Consider the following 22,701-nt stretch of genomic DNA (forward strand, 5'->3'; position numbering starts at 1 on the left):
GTGAGTTCAGTCTGGAATATGAGTCTAAGATGTCTGCTGGAATCCAGTTTGGGATCTCTGGAAGGCATTTGAAGATTGAGGTTGGAGGTCAGCACTGAGGTTAGGGCAGGGAGGTAGATTTGAGAATCATCGGCATAGAGACAGTAAATAAATCTATGGGAGCTTTTGAGATCACTAAGTGAGATAGTATAGAGAGAGGAGAGAAGAGGGCCCAGGACAGAGCTCTGAGGGACATGTATGGTTAGAGGGCATGATGTGGAGGAAGATCCAGTAAAGGAGAAAAAAAGAGAGTCAGATAGGAGGAAAACCAGGAGAGGAGAGTCCCAAGAAGAGGGTTATCAGCAGTGGCAAAGGCTTACTTTCCTATATCCCAGGCCTGTTGCTGGCTGCTTAGAGCCCTTCTTGCCCCTATTTCAGACTCTTGTTATACGTCACTGGCCTTTCCTAGGTAGCAGAAATGGCGCAGGTAGATGCCTTCCTAGGATCATAGATTTAAAGTTGGAATAATAATAATAACAATAATAACATTATCTGCAAAGCACTTTACATGTTATCTTTGATCCTGATAATACTACTGGGAAATAGATGCTTTTATTATCCCCATTTTACAGTTGAGGAAACTGAGGCTGGCAGAGGTGAAGTGACTTGTCTAAGATGACACAGCTAAGAACTGTTGGAGCTGAGATTGGAACCCACATCCCGGGACTCCTTCAAGGCTCTTTAATCACACCACACTGCTATTAAGTACATGAGGTTTTCCTCACTTTTCCCCTGGTGAGGGGGACCCAGAGCAGCCTGAGGCTTAAAGAAAGAGGGGATATTGAGCAGGGCTTGTGGGAAAGGGCACAGAAAGGGAGACAGACTTCCTAGGCTCCTGGTTTGAGCATGACTGACACTGAGTGTTCCTACCTTCACAAAGTGTTTCTGCTTAGATTAATGGTGGTCTCCTGCTGGGACTAAAGTTAAAGACCTCTGGGAGTGGTTGAAACTACAACCAAAAAAAAGTTTCAGCCCCAGGCCTGGGATGCTGGTCTCTATTTGGCAGCTCCCTCAAACAGGCCTGGGGGTGGGATGGGAAGGAGAGGCTTGGGGCTTGCTTGGGGCTTACGAGGTGACCACCCCACCCCCCACCAGAGGGCAGTGGGTAGGCAGAGGAACTGTTGGGAGACGTTACCCTTTCCTATTGATTATGTTCCTCTTCCTGTGTTCCCTGGCATCGGGACCCTGCTTTTGCCACTTTCTTTTCCTCCGGTCATCTGCCCAGCACGAGGGGCTGCCCCACTCCTCCCCAGCAGAGACCTAGCAGAAAACAATGAAAGGGCCTCCCCTGGGGATAAATGGCTTTGCTTACACTGTCACTGAAGAGTGAAATGGTCTATTGATAGAAAATTGTCTCCCTTCCCTCCCTCCTTTCCTTTCTTCTTTCATTCTTTCCTTCCCTGTCCCTCCACTCTGTCTCTTCCTTCCTCATTTTTCTTTCTTTCCTCCCCTTCTTTCCATTCTTTTCTTTCTGCCTTGTTTTCCTTATTTTTCTTTTTCCCTCTTCTGTTTTGTTCTCCCTCCCTCTCTCTTTCTCCTTTCTCTTTTCTCTCCCTCCCACCCATTCAAGTGGTTACAGTGAGTGTGGCATCTTGATTAATAATTATCACTAGCATTTATGTCAAATTTTACAAATATTAACTGTTTGGTCCTCACAACAACCCTGGGAGGCAGGTGCTAATATTATTCCCATTTTACAGATGTGGAAACTGAGGCTGGCAGAGCTTGAGTGACTTGCCTAGGGACAAATAGCTAGTAAATGCTTGAGGTAGGATTTGAACTCAGGTCTTCCTGACTCTATTCATTGTACCACCAGCTGCCTAGTTTTCCTGGCTGTGGTTTCTAGTTTCCCAACTCATGAAGTTTGAAAGATTTGTGACAGGGAGCCAGGCAAAGAGAATAGCCAAATCTAGTGCACAAGTGCCTTATGTTTGCATAGCATTTAAAAAAATTTTTTTTAAATTTTATTAATATATTTTGATGTATCAATAATCACTTCCATATGCTTTTGAGTTGAAAATTTTTCTCCCCCACCCTCCCCAAGACAGCACACAAGTTGATATAGGCTTTACATTTACATTCCTATTAAACATATTTTCACATTAGTGAAGTTGTAAGTAAAAATTAAAACCAATAGGAGGAGCCATCAGAAAGAGGAAACAAAACTCAACAGAAGGTAAAAAGAAGTGATAGCGATTCAACTTCCATAGTTCTTTCTTTGGATGTGGACAGCATTTTCCATCCTGAGGCCTCTGGAGATGTCTTAGAAGGGCTAAGTCTATCAATATTAGCCATCACACAACGTGGCTGTTACTGTGTACAAAGTTCTCTTGGTTCTGCTCATTTCACTCAGCATCAGACCATACAAGTCTTTCCAGGTTTTTCTGAAGTCAGCCTGTTCATCATTTCTTATAGCACAATAGTATTCCATTACATTCATATACCACAACTTGCTCAGCCATTCCCCAGCTGATGGGCATCCTCTCAATTTCTAGTTCTTTGCCACCACAAAAAGAGCCGCTATGAATATTTTTGTACACGTGGGTCCTTTTCCCATTTGTTTGATCTCTTTGGGATATAGTCCTAGAAGTGTTATTGCTGGATCAAAGGGTATGCACATTTTTGTAGCCCTTTGGGCATAGTTCCAAATTGTTCTCCAGAATGGTTGGATCATTTCACAACTTCACCAACAATGTATTAGTGTTCCAATTTTCCCACATCTTCTCCAAATTTATCATTTTCCTGTTTTGTCATGTTGGCCAATCTGATAGGTGTGATGTGGTACCTCAGAGTTGTTTTGATTTGCATTTCTCTAATCAATAATGATTTAGAGCATTTTTTCATATGACTATAGATGGCTTTAATTTCTTCATCTGAGAACTGTCTGTTCATATCCTTTGACCATTTATCAATTGGGGAATGGCTTGCGTTCTTATAAATTTGTCTTAATTCTCTATATATTTTAGAAATGAGGCCTTTATCAGAGAGACTGGTTGTAAAAATTCTTTCCCAATTTTCTACCTTCCTTCTAATCTTAGTTGCATTGGCTTTGTTTGTGCAAAACTTTTCAATTTAATGTAATCAAAATTATCCATTTTGCTTTTCATAATGTTCTCTATCTCCTGTTTGGTCATGAATTCTTCTGTTCTCCATAGATCTGATAGGTAAACTATTCCTTGTTCTCCCAGTTTACTTATGGTATCAGCCTTTATATCTAAGTCATGAACCCATTTTGACTTTATTTTGGTATATGGTGTGAGATTTGGGTCTATGCCTAGTTTCTGCCATACTCTTTTCCAGTTTTCCCAGCAGTTTTTTTCAAAGAGTGGGTTCTTATCCCAGAAGCTGGGGTCTTTGGGTTTATCAAATAATAGATTACTATAGTCATTGACTACTGTGTCTTGCATATTTAACCTATTCCACTGATCCACCTCCCTATTTCTTAGCCAGTACCAAGCAGTTTTGATGATTGCTGCTTTATAATACAATTTAAGATCTGGAATTGCTAGGCCACCTTCCCCTGCATTTCTTTTCATTAGTTCCTTTGATATTCTGGACCTTTTGTTTTTCCAAATGAATCTTATTATTTTTTCTAACTCTATAAAATAATTTTTTGGTAGTTTGGTATGGCACTGAATAAGTAAATTAGCTTAGGTAGGATTGTCATTTTTATTATATTAGCTCTGCCTACCCATGAGCAACTGATGTTTTTCCAGTAGTAATTTAGATCTGATTTTATTTGTGTGAAAAGCATTTTGTAATTGTGTTCATAGAGTTCCTGGGTTTGTTTCGGGAGGTAGACTCCTAAATATTTTATAATGTCTACAGTAAGTTTAAATGGGATTTCTCTTTCTATCTCTTGCTGTTGGGCTTTGTTGGTAATATATAGAAATGCTGATGCTTTATGTGGGTTTATTTTATAGCCTGCAACTTTGCTAAAGTTGTTTATTATTTCAAGTAGTTTTTTACTTGATTCTCTAGGATTCTCTAAGTATATCATCATGTCATCTGCAAAAGGTGGTAGCTTTGTTTCTTCTTTGCCTATTCTAATGCCTTCAATTTCTTTTTCTTCTCTTATTGCTAAAGCTAACGTTTCCAGTAAAGTATTGAATAACAGCGGTGATAATGGACATCCTTGTTTCACTCCCGATCTTATTGGAAATGCTTCTAGCCTGTCCCCCATTATATATAATGCTTGTTAGCATAGCATTTTTAACTCTTTAAAGTATATTCACCTCCTGATCTGCTTTTATGGACTGCTCTGCTGGAGCTCCTAAGATGCCTCCTTCTCCAGGAAGCATCCCTAGATTTTACACAATAGTTCTGGTCCTAGTACTGACACTGTGTATAATCACTGCACCTTTGGTGAGGCCTCAGTTTCCTCACCTGTCAAATGGAGGTTGTACCCATAAAGCTCTGCCTAATTCTACATCCCTGTCTGAATCCCTCTAACCCTGGCAATGAGAAAGGAAAGCAAAGGGTCTACGGAACCTGGAGACTCAGCCCCAGCCCAGGCCATTAGTCTTGGCTCTAGGCAGGGCCTATGCCCACAGCTCAGTCTAGAACAGGAGTTCTGCACCTTCTGTTCATGTAATAGAATAAATAGGCCCTTTTACAATCCCGTATAGTTGGTGGGTCCCTGGACACCAATTATATTGAAATACAGCTATCAAAGTATTGAGCTTAAGAACCCCTCAACCTCTAGACCAGAAGAAAGGAGAGAAAAGAAGGGAAGAGGGGAGGAAGACAATTGGTAAATGGGCCATTTCACTCTTCAGCAATCATCTAAGAAAAGTAATTTATCCCCGGAGGAGGCTGTCTGGTCAGAAGCCCCTAGCTAGGCCTAGAGGTAGAGGTGGGAGGGAGCTTAGCATTCCCTTTAGACTTAGCCCAGTTATCCAAAGAACCTTGTGCAATTTTGAGAAATGCATGGAAAACGCATTGTTGGTGAAGAGTCTTTAAAAAGGCATTTTATTCTGCCAAACATGTTTGTTAAATAATTAATGCAATAAGCATGAAGTCTCTCTACCTTTCTGTCAGCTGTGTGACTGGGTTCTGTTGACACATATCATTTGCAGAAACCTGCCTGCTCCCTTCCCCCCTCTCCCTCTTCATAGATGATACCTTTAACTCATCTGTAGATTGGACTCATAAAGCTTGATAGAGATTGGGAAGTTGGGCATGTGTGTTGGTACTTACCAACATGTTCTCAGCGGCCATCCCCTCCCCGCCCCCCCATAATAATATCAAAAGTGTTTGCCCGCATGGAGAATGTCCGTTGAAGAATCCAAATTGAAACTGGATTGCCTCTAAATGCTGAGGTTTTCCAGATGCTCCCATTTGTGGGTGTCATTGTGCTGATTGCATCAAACACTGGAACTCTGACATCTCTCCTAAATGAGCTCCATAATCGCTCATAAAATCATAGATTTAGAGCTGGAAGAGACCTCAGAGGCCATCTAGACTAAATCCTCTCGTTTTGCTTTGGAGGAAACTGGGCGTTAGAGATGATAAGTGATTTACTCAAGATCACACAGTCTTCTGATTTCCATTTGTTCTAGCCATCCACACAAGAATGTACAGTTTGTATATCTGGTATAGCTGGTAAACTCAGTATGTCTGTGTTGGACAATCACTGTAGATGGACAGTGAACCGGACTTAGAATTGAAGGGAAGGAGTGTGGACAGAATGGCATTTGAGAAATTGCACTGTGTTTTTAATAAGCCTCCCAGCCTCTTGAAACAAAGCTTCATCTCTAATACTAATATTCTCTTTTTGAAAAAATTACAGTTTTATTAATACCTTTTTTATACTGCAGTATTCGAATGTGTCATCCCTAAAAAAAAAATACTAAAAAAAATGGTTGAGCAAAATGGATCCGCACACAGAGCACAGCTGGCAGGCACATCTGTGTAAGATTTATGGGAGGCTTGGGCAAGAGTTGCAAAGGATGATCTGGAGTGGATGGGTTACTATCAGAATTTTGATCTTACATTGATTACTTACTGGGTTCATCAGGAGTGATGAATAATTGTTAGTATTCAGTCTTTTCAGTCTGGTACAATTCTTTGTGACCCTTTTTGGGGTTTTCTTGGCAAAAATACTGGAGTGGTTTATCATTTCCTTCTCCAGCTCATTTTACAGATGAGGAAACTGAGGCAAACAGGGTGAAGTGACTCACTCAGGGTCACACAGCTAGTAGGTGTCTGAGGCCAGATTTGAACTCAGGAAGAGGAGTCTTCCTGACTCCAGGCCTGGCACTCTATGCACTATGGCACCCCTTAGCTTCCCTAGTTAATAATAGTTAGCACTTATGTAGTGTTTTAAAGTTTGTAAAGTACTTTAAATATTTTATCTTGTTTGATCCTCAAAAGAACCCTGTGCTATTATTGTCTCCATCTTACAGATGAGGAAAGTGAGGCTGAGAGATATGAAGTGGTTTGCCCAAGGTCACACAGCCAGTAAAGTGTCCAAGGAAGGTCTTCTTGATCCTAGGTCTTCTTGATTCTAAGTCAAACTCTCTAACCATTGCACCACTCTGTCTCCCTACAATGGGAGACACAGGGACAAAGAGCTGAGACTTGGTTCAGCTTCTCCCTGGTTCAGTGTTCCACTATTGCACAGATCTTCTTCCAATATCTCCGTGCTTTAGTTTAGATGGTCCTTGCTTATAATTAGGAGAGCAGAAATCACCCACTGAATGGAGGCTTCACTGCCTTCTAACCTTATTATGTTAAGCTTAGAGGAAGTAATTGATGTGACTTGGTTTATGAGGCCAGCTCCTGCTGGGATGTGGCAGACTGTGTGGAAAGGGAGAGTCAAGTGAGAGAAGAGTCCTCAGAGAGCATCATCTTGGTTTAATTGTGTCAAGTACTTGAAAACAGAACCTGCCAGTAAGTGAATCTCTCTCTCTCTCTCTCTCTCTCTCTCTCTCTCTCTCTCTCTCTCTCTCTCTCTCTCTCTCTCTCTCTCTCTCTCTCTCTCCCTCTCCCTCTCTCTCTCTCGCTCTCTGTCGCTCTCTTTCCTCTCTCTGTCTTTGTCTCTGTCTCCCCCCCCCCAATCTATCTGTCTCTACTTATCTATAGTATCAGTTCACTGGGGGCTGCTCTTCCTTGGGTCTAGTCCAGGTGTGGGGAACCTGCAGCCTGAAGGCCACATGTGACTCTCTAGGTCCTCAAGTGTGGCCCTTTGACTGAATCCAAACTTCAAAGAATCCTACCCCTGCTCTAGTCAAACATAACTAAAAAGCTTTTCTGCCCAGTCACCTAAGTATTATTATTATTATTATTATTATTATTATATTATTACTCTCCAATAATTCAGTAAGCACGTCTTAAGCACCAACTATATTCCAGACACAGTGCTAATCTCCCCTCCAGCCACCCACACCCTCCCTCCCTTCCCCACCCATGTCTCCCCTCTGCCCCCACTGGGACTTGGAATCCTGGGGTGCCAGGCTCTGCATGGTAAGCTTTGGAAAGCTTCCTCTTGCCCAGAGCTAGGGCCCCACATCACTTCCTGGCCCTCTCCACACCATATCTCCTCCCCATTCCCTTTGGGAGTTCTCTTTTCCCTTTAGAATGTGACACCCTTGAGGGCAGGGACTGTCTTTTTTGCTTGTATGTGTATCTCCAGTGCTTACTTAGCACAGCACCTAGCAGAGAATAGATGCTTCATTCTCTCTGTGTCTCTGTCTGTCTGTCTGTCTCTCTCCGCACACACACACACACACAAATATATATAGAAGACAAAAATGAAACCACCCCTGCCCTCAAGAGGCTTCCATTCTCTGGCAGAGAGTGGAACACCATATCCAGAGATAAGAAAATACACAATGATTTCGGTTTTGGAGCAGACCCCTCATCTCCTTCCTCCACAGCTGCTCAGCCCTTCATGGGGCACTGCCCAGGTCATGCAATCAGCATGTGGAAGAATCAGGATTTGAACCCAGGTCCTCCTGGCTCTGAGGTAGTATAGCTATACAGAATGTCAGGTCAAAAGTATATTTAAAATAAAGGCAAAGCAACTTGGCAGGGGTCGCTGGGAGAATCTCTGAACTGGGAGAAGCTAGAATGGTCTTGCCTAGGGAGAGGCATGTGGGCTGAGCCTTGAAGAGAGGCAGGGATGTCAAGAGGGGCAGTGAAGAGGGAGAGCAAGGCAGGCATGGGGGACAGGCTGGGCAAGGGCATGAGAGCAGGAGGTGGAATGACCTTACCAGGAAATGGGCAATCTTGGCTAGAAATGTAAGTGTGTAAAGAGGAGGAGGCATCGCATGAAATGAGTCTGGAAACAGAGATTGGAGCCAGATTGGGAAGGGCTTTAAATGCCACCGAAGATTTTGTATTTTATCCTGAAGGCAATGGGGAGCTACCAAATCTTCTTGAATGAGGGGTGTCAGGTCAAGTCAATAAGCGTTTATAAACACTATGTACCAGGCACCGGGCTGAAGCACTGGGGATACAAACAAAGGGGCAAAAAGTAGGGTTTGGCATGGTCAGATCCATGCTTTAAACATAGCACTTTAGCAGTCCTGTGATAGTTGGTCCTGGGGGTAACAGGGAGCCACTGGAATTTATTGATCTAGGGAGTAATGAGGTCAAAACAACTTTAGGACTCTGGAGAGAGTCCTGGATTCTAGGAAAATGGAGAGGCTAGCTATAGGGAGACCAAGTAAGCAGCTGTAATAACAGCTGGTGTTAATATAGTAGTTTAATGTTTACCTACACTGGTAACAAGTCTTCTAGGCAGGTGCCCCGAGTGCAGAGGTGGTGGTGGTGGTATTTGAACTCAGATATTCCTGACTCCAAGCCCTGCACCCTATCCCTAGCATAGACCAGGCTGCTTTTGTCCCCTTACAGCCAGAATCATCAACTCTCCAGGCAAGATGCCTTAGCTAGAGAACATCAAGGGTAGCCCCATTTGACAGATGACCTTGATAATCCAAAAGGTGGGGTTTTTACACAGTGGGCAGGGAGACTTGTCCATGAGGAGGTTGCTTGGCTCCCCCTGCTGGTTGACTGGTTGTTAAAATGGCTGGCACCTGCCTGGCATATGACAAAGCCTCTTGGTGAAGTGATGAAGGTTCGGATTCCCCTAAGGGAAAACCACACAAGAGCCACTTTGTCTTCAGAGATTCTGCCTCTACTTTCTGCTCTCCTTTTCCCTCTTTTTAGTCTCACTTATCTTGTCCAATGTGGTGCAGTGGAAAGAGAGTTGGATTTGGAGTGAGAAGTTCTGGGTTCAAATTCTGACTCTGCCACTTACTAGCTGTATGACCTTGGACAGATCACTTCCTTGGCCTCAGTTTCTTCAACAGTTGAGAGAGGGGGTTGGACTTGATGACCTCTGGGGTCCTCCCCAACATTAATTCTATGATCCTATGATCCTAGATGGCCCAGGAAGAGACTGACGATTATGATGATGATCGGCTCATCTTTATTGAGGAGTCAGACTTCTCCCAGCAGCTCTGGTCTAGCAAGAATCCTAAGCCTAAGGCTCTGCTGGTCTAGTAATTATAGATGGGACAGTGGCGGGGATAGGGATCGGCATTTCAAAAGACATGTAGGCAACCTAAATTAAACCCTAACACATTGGGGAATGGGCAGGACTGCTGTATGTCTCTTACCTACTTATGCAGGCAGGGTGATAGGGTATCTTCTTCCCTTGTGCCCCCTCTGTAACATCCAAACACTGCCAGGCTTCCACCCCATTCCCCAAACACATACACAAAAAGAGGCAGCTGGTGTGGGTGAGTGAGATTCCCCAGAAAGACCTGGGTTCAAGTTCCTATTTCAATACTGATCAGCTGATCATGTTTGCTCTGTTTGCTTATCTGTAAAAAAAACCATATAATGATGTCTATACTACCTGCCTCATAGTGTTCTGATGAGGAAAGGACTTTGTAGACCTTTAAGTTCCATGCAGATTATCCCATGCAGTGCTTCCAACTGCGCTAAGGCTCTTGGGACACCCTATATCAACATGATCACAGATTTAACATCAAAGACATCTCAGAGTCCATCTAGTGAGTCCAATGTCCCCAATTTACAAGTGAAGACCCTGAGGCCCAAGATTACACAAGTGAGAAGCCAGGATTCAAACTCAGGTCTCCTGACTCCAAATGTGACCCCTTCCCCCACCCTGAAATGTAACATGCTCCCTTATTTCCTGTGGTGCTTGGTACTCCTAGGATATCTCCTAGATAAGTATGGAGCTGGCCTAACACTGCTTAACTTTCAAGGTCAGACAAAATCGAGCATGTGCAGAGTGGTTCAGCCTAGACTCCACACATCCCTATTTCTATCCTGCATCCTCTTTGTCACTGAGGCTTAAACCACTCATGTCAGAGAATCTCAGATGTTGAGCCACAAGGGACCATAGAGACCATCTTCATTTGCCCCTTCATTTTGCAGGTGAGGGAGCTGAGGTCCATAGAGGGGAAGTCACTTGACTGAATGGTGGAACAGGGACTGACTCATGCCTTCTGGATATGCCTGGCATAGCTGAGTCCGAAAGACCTGGCTTCAAGTCCGGCCTTTGGTATTTCATAGCTATGTGACCTTGGGCAAGTCACTTTCCTCATTTATAAAATGGGAGCATATTAGCACCCATTTGAACCTGCCTTCCAGGGTTACAGTGGGGCTCAGATGAAATAATATATAGAAAACCCTTTGCAAACCTTAAAGACCTAGAAAATGTGAATGGCTCTTAAAATGATTTTGTCTCACACATCTTTGACCCTACCTTCTCTCTCCTCCCTTCTATTCTATAATCAGTGCCTGGTCTCTCTGCCTCTTCCACTCCCTTTACCAGTCCAAACCACCCTGAACTAGCACTAGGTAGGGTGTCCCCCTTCCCAACACATTGCAGGCTGCCCCGGGGGACAGAAGGTTGGACTTGTCCACAACCACGCAGGGCCAAATCCCTGCTCTGCCACTTGCTCACTGTGAACCATGGACAGGTCATATCTGTGCTCTGAACTTTAGTTTCTTCATCTGCGTAATGGTGATAATAAAACCTGTGGGAAGGGAGGAAGAAAACAGGCATTTATATAGCATCTACATAGTATGTGCTGCATAAATGTTAGCTGTAATTATTATTATATTATTATTACATGCCAGTCACTGTGCTAAGTGCTTTTCAAATATTATCACATTTGATCCTCACAACAACCCTTTGAGGTAGGTGCTGTTATTATTTACAGTTGAGGAAACTGAGGCAAACAGAGGGTTAGTGACTTGCCCAGGGTCACCCAGCTAGGAAGTGTCTGTGGCCAGATTGGGTGTCAGGTCCTCCAGATTCTAGGCTTGACACTGCCTGCACGGTGGCGCCCCCTAGCTGTGGTAGTTGTGTTCATCCTGTACCAGCACAGGTTGGCACCTTTTCTGAAATTTAAAGTCTTAGAGAGCTGGCTGGGGCCCTTATCCAGTGACTTGCCCAGGGTCACACAGTCAGCATCAGCAGTGGAATTTGCACCCAGGTCTTCCTGCCTCTAAGGCTAGCTCTCTATCCATTATGGCAAAGGTTCATGGGATCACAGATTTAAAGCCAGAAGGGCCCTTAGAGACCATCTAGTCTAACCCTCTGTTTTACAGATGAGGAAACTGATGATCAGAGAGGTCAGGCAGCTTGCCCAGGGTCCCATAGCTAGAAAGTGTCAGAGTCAGGATTTGAACCCAGATCTTCCTGTTTCCAGCAGCTGCTTTGGCTCTAGTAAGAATGTATTTAAAGTCTTTTGCAAATTTAAATCTATGTAAAGGTTTGCTATCACCATTACTACTTAAAGTACCCACAGAAATGTCAGTTTCAAAAAGAAAAGAAAAGAAATGTCAGTTTCCATGACTTATCTTTGCTTATGTTTGTCCAGCTGCTTGAATCAGGACTTCTTAACATTGTGGATCCATGGAGAGATTTCAAGGAATTCTTAAATTTGGATAGAAAAAAAAATCATTATTTTTACTAACTTTTAACAAATTAAGAATTTCCTTTAATTGTAAATTAAAAAAAAAAGAATTACTTGCAGCCAGGTGTCCATAGGCACCCCCAGGCTGCCAGAGGGGTCTATGCCACAAAAAAGCTAATGGGCCTTGGTCAAGATGATCTCTAAGGTCACTTTCAGCTGCAAGTCCTACAATCATCTGCCCTCTGCTCACTGTCATTCCAAATCTTCTACAACCTTCAAGGCCCAGCTCTGGTCTATCTCGTCCAGGAAGCCTTCCCTGATAATGCTCTTGCCGGCACTCTTTCCTTTCCCTGCATCAAATCTACCTTGCCTTTAGAGTATGCACAGCAGAATCTGCTCCTTGACTCCTGCAGTCTTAAAATGATTGTCCATTGTTTTCTGGGTGTGAAACTTAGCTCCTTAACTGACCAATGAGCCCATTAAGGATAGTTGCTTATCTTTTACCATCAGGTCTCTGAAGACCATTGCAGGAGAGGGAGTGGGGTCTTGTCTCAGAGAGGTCAAGGCCACACAGTTAGGAAATGCCCAAGGTGGGTTTTGTACCTAGAGGGTAAAACTAGCAGCCAGAGGTAGGCATTGCATAGAGACAGATTTCAGCACAATATAAGGAAAACCCTGCATTTAGAAGTGTCCAGCATTAGGAGAATAGATAGTAAGTTTTCCCATCACTGGAGGCTTTCATTTGGAGGTTAGATGACCACTTGCTTTGGTATTCTCAAGGGGATGGACCAGATGGATAACTTTGGAAACCCCTTCTAACTGTACTCTGTTATTTTTGGCTCGGGCTCTGCAATGGATTGGCTGTGTGACCATGAGCAAGTCTCTGTACCTCTCTGTGCCTCAGTTTTCTCTTCTGTAAAATAAGGGTGTTGAACTCTGGCAATGCTAACATTCCATGACACTGTGAGGGGCCAGTGGGAGCAGTAGAGAACTTGCCCAGCTCCCTCATGTACCTTGGAGACTACTCCCAGTTTATCCCACCTGTATCTTATTTGTACATAGCTGTTGGCATGTTGTTATCTGCCATTAGACTGTGAGCACCTCGAGGTAGGGACTGTTTTTGCTTTTCTTTGCCTCCCTGGCCCTTAGCATAGCACCTGGCCTACTGCAGGTGCTTAATAGATCCTAGTTGGTGGACTGACTCTGCCCGCTGCACCCGTGCCCTGGACTGGGTCTGCTTCCCTTAGCCTTACAGTGAACTCTGTTTGAAATGCTAACAGGCCTGGACTTTGCTTATGGTGATGCAGAGAGAGAATTTAGGGGACAGCTAAGTGGTGCATTGGAGAACACACAGACCCTGCAGTCAGAAGGACCTGAATTCAAATCTAGGGGCAGACACTAGCTATGTGAGTCTGAGCAAGTAATTTAAGAGAGAGAGACAGAGAGACAGAGAGAGAGAAAACACGAGCTTGGTTTTGAAACTTACATTAGTAGATTTAGATCTCGATCATCTGAATCATCTGGTCCAACCAACCTGTCATTTTACAGTTGAGGAAACTGAGGCCTAGAGCAGTAAAGTAACTTGATACAAAATCACAGGTGATAAATTAGAGAGCTGGTGAGGCAGTGGTGTTCGACAAGTAAACACACCCACTATGCCATTTCTTAGGAAGGAGACCCCGGAGGGCAGACAGGAACTGAGTCATAATAAAGGGTTAAATCAGCTTACTTTATTCTGGTCTAGTCTTCTTGAAGAGAGTTTGCTGATAATGGGAGCTCCAACTGCCACAGCATTCCCTAACGCCTCTCACTGGGGCCAAGTGTGAAGGGAGGGGCAACTACCCCTCTTCTTGATGGGGGTCAGTTGAGACCAACACAACCTGTGCACTCCCCAAAATCCCCTCAAGCCTCAGTGGCGGCAGGTTGAGACAAACACACAGATTCCCCCTCCCAAGCCTTGATGGGGACCGATCAAGGCACGCACAGCATTCAGCCTGTGCATTCACCACTATGGGGGTCCCCAGTCACTGACCAGCACCCGCTTGCTTTATAGGGCAGCAGACAAAGAAGGCACATTGCCAGCAATAGCCTCACAATTTTACATCACTTCATCCATATATCTACCTCGACTGTGCAGTAGAAACTGTTTTCAACCTTCATTGTGAGAACTCATATCTAACACCTGGGAAGTAGAGATTGTGATGGCTATGGATCCTGGGAAGAAAACTCTGAGAAAGCACAACAAAAAATTCACCTTACACACACTAAAATTCATCTTCCTTACAAGTGGATATATTCAGAATGCGTGCCATCTTGGGGTGGGGGAGGGGTGAGATGCGGTGAAAATTTGAAACCCAAAATCTTGTGGGAGTAAATGTTGAAAACTAAAACTTCATAAATTTTAAAAAATAAATAAAATATAAAAAAATTAAAAAGCAAAAACAAGTGGATAGAGCACCATCCCTGGAGTCTGGGGGACCTGAGTTCAATTCTGGCCTCAGACACTTGACACTTACTAGCTGTGTGACCCTGGACAAGTCACTTAATCCCATTGCCTAGCCAAAAATAAATAGATAAATAAAATGAATGAGAGCTCAGATTTGAATGCAGGTCCGGGCTAGAAGTTATTAGAGGAGCAAAGTTGGGTTTGATATAAAGAAAAATCTCCTAACAATCAGAACTATCTGAAAACAGAATGCATGACCTTAGGAGCTGGTGTTTTCTCCCTTGTTAGAGGTTTTCAAGTAGAGGTTGGATAATCACGTCATAGAGAAACCATCCTTGGATATAAAATAGACCAAATGGCTTCTGAGCTACCTTCTAGCTGTTACAGTCTATGATGTTTAAGTGATCAGAACTTACAACTGGGTAAGAAGGCTGATTTTTGTCATCCCACAAATAATGCTTGTTAGTCAACAAGCACTTATTAAGCACTTACTGTTTGCAGAGCACTGGGGATACAAGGAAAGGGAAAAATATGGTCTCTGCTGATCACAATCCGATGAGAGAGACAGCAGGCAAACAACTACGTCCATATACAACATATACAGGGTAAATGGGAGCCCATCTCTGAGGGAGTTGGGGAGTAGGAAAAGCCTCTTGTGGAAGGTGGGATTTGAGCTGGGTCTTGCAGGAAGCCCGAGAGCTCAGCTGCTGTATTTTGTCCCCCTAGGACCCCTGAGGTCACGCCATCTGGTTCTCAGCTCCACAATTTAGGCTTGGGGTGATGTTGCAGCCTCTCGATTCAATGTATCAGTACCTTGTTACTATATGTTGTAACTTCCTAGATAAGTTAAAGTCTAATATCTTCTTTTTCTTCTTTCAGCTTTGGAGTGCTCAGAAAATCAAACAGGTAATTTGATTTAGAATTCTTTCCCCTCACCTCAGGCCATGCCTAGCTGTGGGCCAGTCTCTTCTCCTCTATATGGAACCTTTCCCTCCCTCATTCTCATGAATTACATTCCAGGCCACAATGGGGATTTCCTGAAGAAGCTCAGTCCCCTTCCCATTAGTGTCCATGAGCCTTACTAAGAACTTCCTCTCCTCTTTGCTCCCATTAGAAAGGGGTGGATGGATATCGGGTTGGGATAACCCAAATACTGCCTGTAGTACCTTCTGTCAGGGTCAGAACCCACACAATAAATCAATCTTGTGCACCCAAGGAGCTCTGGCCAGAGCTCTGTTCTAGGCATGGGTTGTGTGGGAGGGTCCAAAGAGGGTGAGCTCTGTGTGGCCTGAATTTATTTACTGTCACAGGATAGAAGGGTTCACTTTGCCATGCTTTACCATCTGTAGTTTCTTTGGAGCATTCAATCTCTTTTCCACCCTCTTCTTCCACTGATGTATCCCCCTCATTACCCCCAACCCCAGCCCCACCTGAACTCACCCTGGTCTCAATGCTGAGCTGTTTCCTGACTGTCTCACAGGCCATCCTACACCCGGACACCAATGAGAAGATCTTCATGCCTTTTAGGATGTCAGGTAAGCCCCAGCTGTCTGTCCATCTGGGAAGCCAAAGCCTTCTGGCACTAGAGCTTGAAAGGTCACTTCAGGTCATCTAGACCAACAGATGAGGATATGAAGAGGTGAATTTACTTGTCCAAGGTCACATAGGTTGTATGTGACAGGTAGGATTTGAATCCAGATCCTCTCACAGAGCCAGTGTTTTTCCTCCTGTCTCTGTCCCCTTTGGGCTTCTGACTGCCAGCACCCATACAATGGCATTCATATCCTGGCCCCCACCAGGGGGACTCATTAGACCCATGTGCCCAGAAGACAGGCACAGTTTCTTACCCATAACCATAAGGTCTACACACACCGCTTTGTTGTTCCACCAAACATGGTCACCTGCCGCATCCAGGGTTATATTGGCGCCAGCTCAGACCAGCTCACAAAAACCAGCTGTTAAATATTCAACGTGAGCATTTACACCTTGGAAATCTACAAATACCACAAATCAGGCCTTAATTTATTGTTTTGCTGATTGCTTAGACTTAAGAAAGTGAGGGGAAAATGTTAATTATGCAGATTTAAAAGTGTGTTATGGGTGCGTGTCTGTGCATGTATAATAGCTGGTTGTTAAACATTTACCAGCATCCCCTGACTGTATCCCTCCCTTTCCCTCCTCCCAAAGAATCATCTCTTTTTACATTTTTTTAAGTTCAGCAAAATCAATCAACGCGTTGGAAAAATTGAATCTTATATGCAGTGTTCCACACTGGTGGACTCCCACCTCTTATGTCTTCTTTGGGTTTGCCCTTCTTTCACAGCCAGCCCAATACCGTCTCCAGTAAGTCCTCCTGGACTGTGATCCCTCCTTTGTCCTCTGCCCCAGTCAATGCTATTGACACTAGTCATCACACTCAGAGGGATCACTTTGTTAAGCAACCCAGAAAGGATCCGACTGACCAACTCACAGTACTCTTTATAAGAAGACAAAGTATTAATGACAATAACAAAAAGACAAGGATTCAGTACCTTCAAAATTGGCTAAAATGGAAATGTCTTGGCACCTATTTGTCTAGAAAGCTCACTTATGTAGAAGAAGCCATTTCCAGATAAATGTGGGGTTATTGTGATGTATGGGTTCAGTTGGGATAACCAGGGAAAGCTTCCTGGAGTAGGGAAGATTTGACCTATGTTTCATGGAGCAGAGAGACTCCTTTTGTTAGAGGGGAAGGGAGAAGACAAGAGAAGACATGTCTCTACCCTCAAGGATTGCCTGGTCTAGTGGGAAGATTAAATTTGCATAGCTGGAACCTTGAACCTGTATGGTTTTAAGGGTCAGAGCAGGCAGAAGTCAATGTTGCTGCATTTACTGGGGAGGCCGGGGCTGGAAGGGCAGGGCAGGTTTCCTCCAACAATGGGGTCTCAACTTGGACCTTAGAAAGGATGGACTGAGGGTGGACGCCATTTGGATGGAAACAGTGTTGGCTTGGAGGAGGCAGGTTTGGGGGTGACTCTGCTAGTCACCACCTGTGCCATCTTGGCCAAGTCATGAGATCTCATGGCCCCAGAAGGAACCTTTGAGGGCACTGAGTCCAATTCCCTCATTTTGCATAGGAGGAAACAGAGGCACAGAGAGATGAAATCGCTTGCCTGAGGTCACAGCTCTTAAGTATCTAAAGTAGGATTTGAGGGCAGCTAGGTGGTGCAGTGGATAGAGTACCGGTCCTGAATTCAGAAGGACCTGAGTTCAAATCCAGCCTCAGACACATAACACTTACTAGCTGTGTGACCCTGGGCAAGTCACTTAACCCCATTGCCTAGCCAAAAAACCAAAAAAAAAAAAATAAAGTAGGATTTGAACCTCAGTCTTCCTCACTCCTAGCCAGAGCTCTATCCATTACACCATCCTGTATAGGTCAGACAACCTGGGTTCTAATCCTGACCTTGACATCTGATACCTTTGTGACATGGGGCTAGTTGCTTGAAGTGACTTGGGCTAGCCCCCTTCCTGGGCCTTCATTTCCTCAACTGTTAAACATGGGGCTGGTCTCCATGGACTCTAAGGGTCCATCTAATTCTAAATCTGTGAGTTATCATGTCCCCTAATTCTTACTCTCTCTGGCCCTCAGTTTCCCCATCTATAAAATGGGGAGTTTGGATAACACATTATCTAAGGTCCTTGCCATCTCTGAACCCATGATGAGATAATGACTTTGGTTGAGAGCAGCCTGGGGAGAAGGGATAAAGGTGAAGCACATTCCAGGCTGAGGGAATTCTGTGGGCTCAAGGCCCAAAGAGTCCTACCAAAGAGACTGGCCTGGCTGGAGAGGGAAATGATACTGCAGGAGGGGGTGGTGAAGATTGGGAAAGGTATTCTGCTCCCTTCTATGTCTCTAAGCTGCATATCCTACGTGTGTGATAGAAGAGTAGGGTACGGTGTATATGGCAGAAAAAATATTTGAGCTGCATGGCGCCTTGACTCCCAATGTTTCCCTGACCCCTCTGGTTGCTGTCCAGGGTAGATCTCAGCCCAGAAAGGTCAGTTTAGAATGGCAAACCCAGGCTGATTCTCAGAGGAGCTCTTGGGCTTGTCCTCATTGCCCAGGTTCTTCATCTGAGATTGCTCAGGAAGTAGGTGTGACTTGCTTATTTATCCTTCCCTTTCTCCTACAGGTTACATCCCCTTTGGAACACCCATTGTAAGTATCTTAGCAAGTCTGTCTTCCAGCTGCCATTACCTAAGAACCCCCAAGGTTCTTACCCATCACGGATCCAGCCAACATTCTTTGTGCACCTACTGTAGGCACAGGCTTTTCCTAGACCTGTGAGGAAAACAAAGAGGAGACATGGTCCTCATCCTCAGAGAATTGTACAGTCTTTGAGTACAGGATGGTAGGACTGTGTCACTCCCCTTCTCTAAAGCCTTTAATGGCTTCCTATTGCCGGAGGGGGAAAATGTAAATTCCTCAGTTTGGCATTTAAGGCCCCCTGCAGTCTGGCTCCAACTTTTCCAGGCTTAATGCACATGACTCCTTTTCACATACTCTACATTCCAGTCAAACTGAACTATCAGCTGTTCACCATATTCAACATTCCACCCCACCTCTGTGCAGGTACCCATAGCCATCCCTCATGCCAGGGATTCATTCTCAACTCATCTCTACCTCCCAGAATCCTTGTTTTTGTTTGCCTTACCCTTGGGAAGCCTTTCCACTCCCCTAGAGGTTAATACTCTCTCCATGTTCCAGTGACTTTGTGTTTACATATTTGTGTACATACGGTCCTCTGCTTTCCCCACCCCTGCAGAATGTAAGCTCCTTGAGGACACAGAATATTTTGTTTTTGCGTTATATCCCCAGCTACATGGCAAAGCAGATAGAGCTCTGGCAGCTAGGCGGTGCAGTAGATAGAGTCCAGACCATCAAATCTGGCCTCGGACATGCACGGGCTGTGTGACCCCGGGCAAGTTGCTTAACTCTGTTTGCCTCAGTTTCCTCATCTGTAAAATGAGCTGGAGAAGGAAATGGCGAATCACTCCAGGATCTTTGCCATGAAAACCCCAAATGTCGAGATCAAATGAGAATATCCGAAAAGTGCTTAGCACAATGACTGTGCTTACTACTGCAATGGCATGTGGTAGATACTTAATAAATGCTTGTTCTATCTCTTCTCCTTCCCAGTACCTACCACTATTCCTGGAACACAGTAGTTAATTGTTTTGTGAATTCAACAAACATCCATCGACTAAAGAAGTATCTACAGAACACCTACTATGCCCAATGTGCTATTAGGGATATAATGAGCAAAAGACACAGTGCCAGGCCCCTGCCCTCAAGGAGCTGATGAGCCACATATATCTTCTAGTGCCCAGAGCCCTGAACACAGCAGGTGCTCATTACATATGTGCTGAATTGGCTTGTGTGATCAGTGGTCTGGCTGTGGTGTATGGAGTCTAGGCAGTAAAACTCTAATTGAGAGAAATGCAACATCAGTGTAGCCTGTGAAGACTTCCTGGAGGAGGTGAGACTTGAACTAGATCTTGAAGGACAGATGCAAGTGAAAGGAACAGTCTAAGCAAAAGGGAGGAGTTGGAAATGAACATGGAATATGTGGAGAGGGAGGAGATATGCTCGGATGAGACAGAACACTCTGTGTGTGTGTGTGTGTGTGTGTGTGTGTGTGTGTGTGCGTATTTGGGGCAGGGGGAGATAAGTTTAGAGGTGAGATATGAGCACCTCCCTATGCTAGGCACAGGGTGAAGAGATGCAGATGCTTTGGCTATTGTAGTTGATGGGAGAGGCACTAGTCTGCCGGAGGTGAGACAGTCCCCACCCTCCAGGAGCCCCTGGTCTTACACACAGCTCCTGTCCTCAGGGAGCCCCTGCTCTGCTGGAGGAGGAAGGATATATTTACCCATGAAGAAGCACCAGAAATGCTTGCAAAGAAATAGACGTGGGGATGGAGAGGAATGTGACAGAAAGCTAGCTCTCCTTGGATGCTGCGGGCTGGGCACGAGTGAGCCTGGAGAGGCAGGTTCCTCCTTCATAATGATACCTCTGGAAGAGAGGCCCCGCTGCCTCCTGCCCTGGTGAGCAATGCTCTCCACTAATCCAGCCCTTCACTTCCTTCCTGGCCCACTGGGGGCCATCCATTGGACTGCCTTGCCCCAGAGTCCCTCTCCTCTGTCTCCCTCCCACCCCCTTCCACACTCACTCCTGAAAGCCAGGGAGAAACAGGCTGGTTTTCTCCGGAGGACGCTGCCAGTTTACTCAGCAGATTTCACAGATCAGCTGGCACCCATGTAGTACCTTATTTTAAGCTTAACATTTGAAGATGGAAACTTTTTTTTCCCCTTTGGGTGTGTAGTGAAGTGATCCCAATTTATACATAAGCACCACAGCTAGTCCAATGCTGCAAGCTGAATGGTTTGGGGATTCTTTATTTGTGTGGCTGGTCTGGTTCAAAAGTCCCCTCCTCCTGAACATCTTTTCTGACCAATCCCTCTTGCTCTGATGACTCCATTGCCCTAACATCAATCCATCAACAAGTGCCCACTATATGTGAGACACTTCCGCTCAGTGCTGGGAATACAATGACAAAATGAAGCTGGACCAGCCCCCAAGGCACTCTCATTCTATCAAAGGAAACACCACTTGCACATAAGTATATACCTAGTAAATAGAAGGTAGTTGGGGGAAGGGGTAGGAACTAGCAACGAGAAGGATTAGGATGGGCCTCATGTAGGAGGTGGGGCTTGAGCAGTGCCTTGAGGGAAAGATTCTTCCAGGCAGAATTGAGAAGAAAGGATGGTCAGGTCTGGGGAACAGCCTGTGCAAAAGCAGACAGGAGAAGGCATATTGGGTGTGAGGGAGAGCAAATAAGCCAGTTTGGTTAGACCATGGTATGTATGGTGTGGAATGTGTAATATGTCTCAACGGGCAGGTTAGAGGCTGGAGGGGAAGATCCAAAAAGCAGTTTGTATTTGACATAAGAGGCAGTAGTGAGCCACTGGACCTTCTTGAGCAGGGGAGTGACATAGCCATGTCTGTCCTTCAAGAATACTGCTTTGGCAGCTACGTAAAGAGCAGATTGGAGAGGGGAGAGACTGGAGGCAGGTAACTCAATTGGAAAGCTATTTCCATAGTCAAGGTGAGTGGTGATGAGGACCTAACCTTGATTGGTGGCCATGTGATTGGCTATGGGAGATGAGGTGGAGGGAAAGAACCTAAAGAGGCTGACTGAGGCTGGACTGTGTATCCTTTTGTATGGGAACTAATATCCTTTTCATAGGATTGCAGAGTTGGGAAGGACTTTTGAGCCCATGTGGATTCAGTTGGGTTGGACCTGAGCCCCATTTAGCCATCCTGTACCTCACCATGAGTCTCCTCTTACAGCATTCCTGATGAATACTTACCTGGCCTCTTTTTGAATACTTCTGGGGAGGGAGGAGTCCCTTTCATTCCTCCCTGGAGCAGCTCTCATTGTTGGGAAGCGTTTCCTGATATCTAGTCTAAATCTGCTTCTCTACAATATCTACCTATTGCTCCTAATTCTTTCCTTTGTGACCAAGGTGAGCAAAGCCAATCCTTCTTCCATGTGAGCATCCTTGGGATATTTGAAGGTCATTACAGTGTCTCCCCTAAGCCTTCAGTTCTCCAGGTCAGACATCCCAGGTCCTTCTGGGGAGGAATATACAGTCCCCTCATCTTTCTTGCCTCCCTCCTCTGGGTCTTACCCAGCTTGTCAATGAACCTCTTTAAGTATGACACTGAGAACTGAACCTAATGACCAGATAGGGTTTGGCCACAGCAGAGGACTGTGGGACATTCACTTCTTAGGTTCTGGATACTATGTGTCTCAATGCATCCTATGATCATGAGGTCCAACACTTTTATTTTACAAATGAGAAAACTGAGGCCTAGGTTGGCAACTTGACTTACCGAGGTTACACAGGTAATTAATAGCTAAGGTATTCTGACTCTAAATCTAATGATCTCTCTACTCCAGGCTGCCATCTCCTGGGTGGGAGTGGGGATGGCAGCTCTCCCAATTCACCTGTATCATCTGCTTTGGATTAGGGTCTCCCCAAACATCCTATCAGTGATCAGTCAGACTTGGAGCTCTCTGAGGGCAGGGCTTATGGTTTTCCCGTCAGAACAATGACTCCCCAAGGAAGGGGATTATGCCTCCCTGAGACAAGGACTTTGGATTCTATTTATTTTGTGTCTTCATATTTCTTGTTTCCCCTTCCCCCAACTACCTAGAACACACATTGTGGTCTAATGAGTAGAGTCAAGAAGACCTACATTCA

General features: G+C 44.8%; 1 protein-coding gene across 2 annotated transcripts in view; it reads left to right on the forward strand.

The window, feature by feature from the left end:
• Positions 1-22,701, forward strand: part of SFXN5 (sideroflexin 5) — a 198,000-nt gene that overhangs the window by 64,850 nt on the left and 110,449 nt on the right. For both annotated transcript variants that reach the window (XM_078149254.1, XM_021001098.2), the window contains exons 4-6: positions 15,268-15,294; positions 15,869-15,923; positions 18,564-18,589. In XM_078149254.1, the coding sequence (XP_078005380.1) occupies positions 15,268-15,294; positions 15,869-15,923; positions 18,564-18,589 (108 nt within the window). The remainder of the gene's footprint in view (positions 1-15,267; positions 15,295-15,868; positions 15,924-18,563; positions 18,590-22,701) is intronic.

The sequence above is a fragment of the Phascolarctos cinereus genome, unplaced genomic scaffold, assembly GCF_003287225.1.
Source record: "Phascolarctos cinereus isolate Bilbo 61053 unplaced genomic scaffold, phaCin_HiC Scaffold_2;HRSCAF=192, whole genome shotgun sequence".
In the NCBI taxonomy this organism is placed as follows: domain Eukaryota; kingdom Metazoa; phylum Chordata; class Mammalia; order Diprotodontia; family Phascolarctidae; genus Phascolarctos; species Phascolarctos cinereus.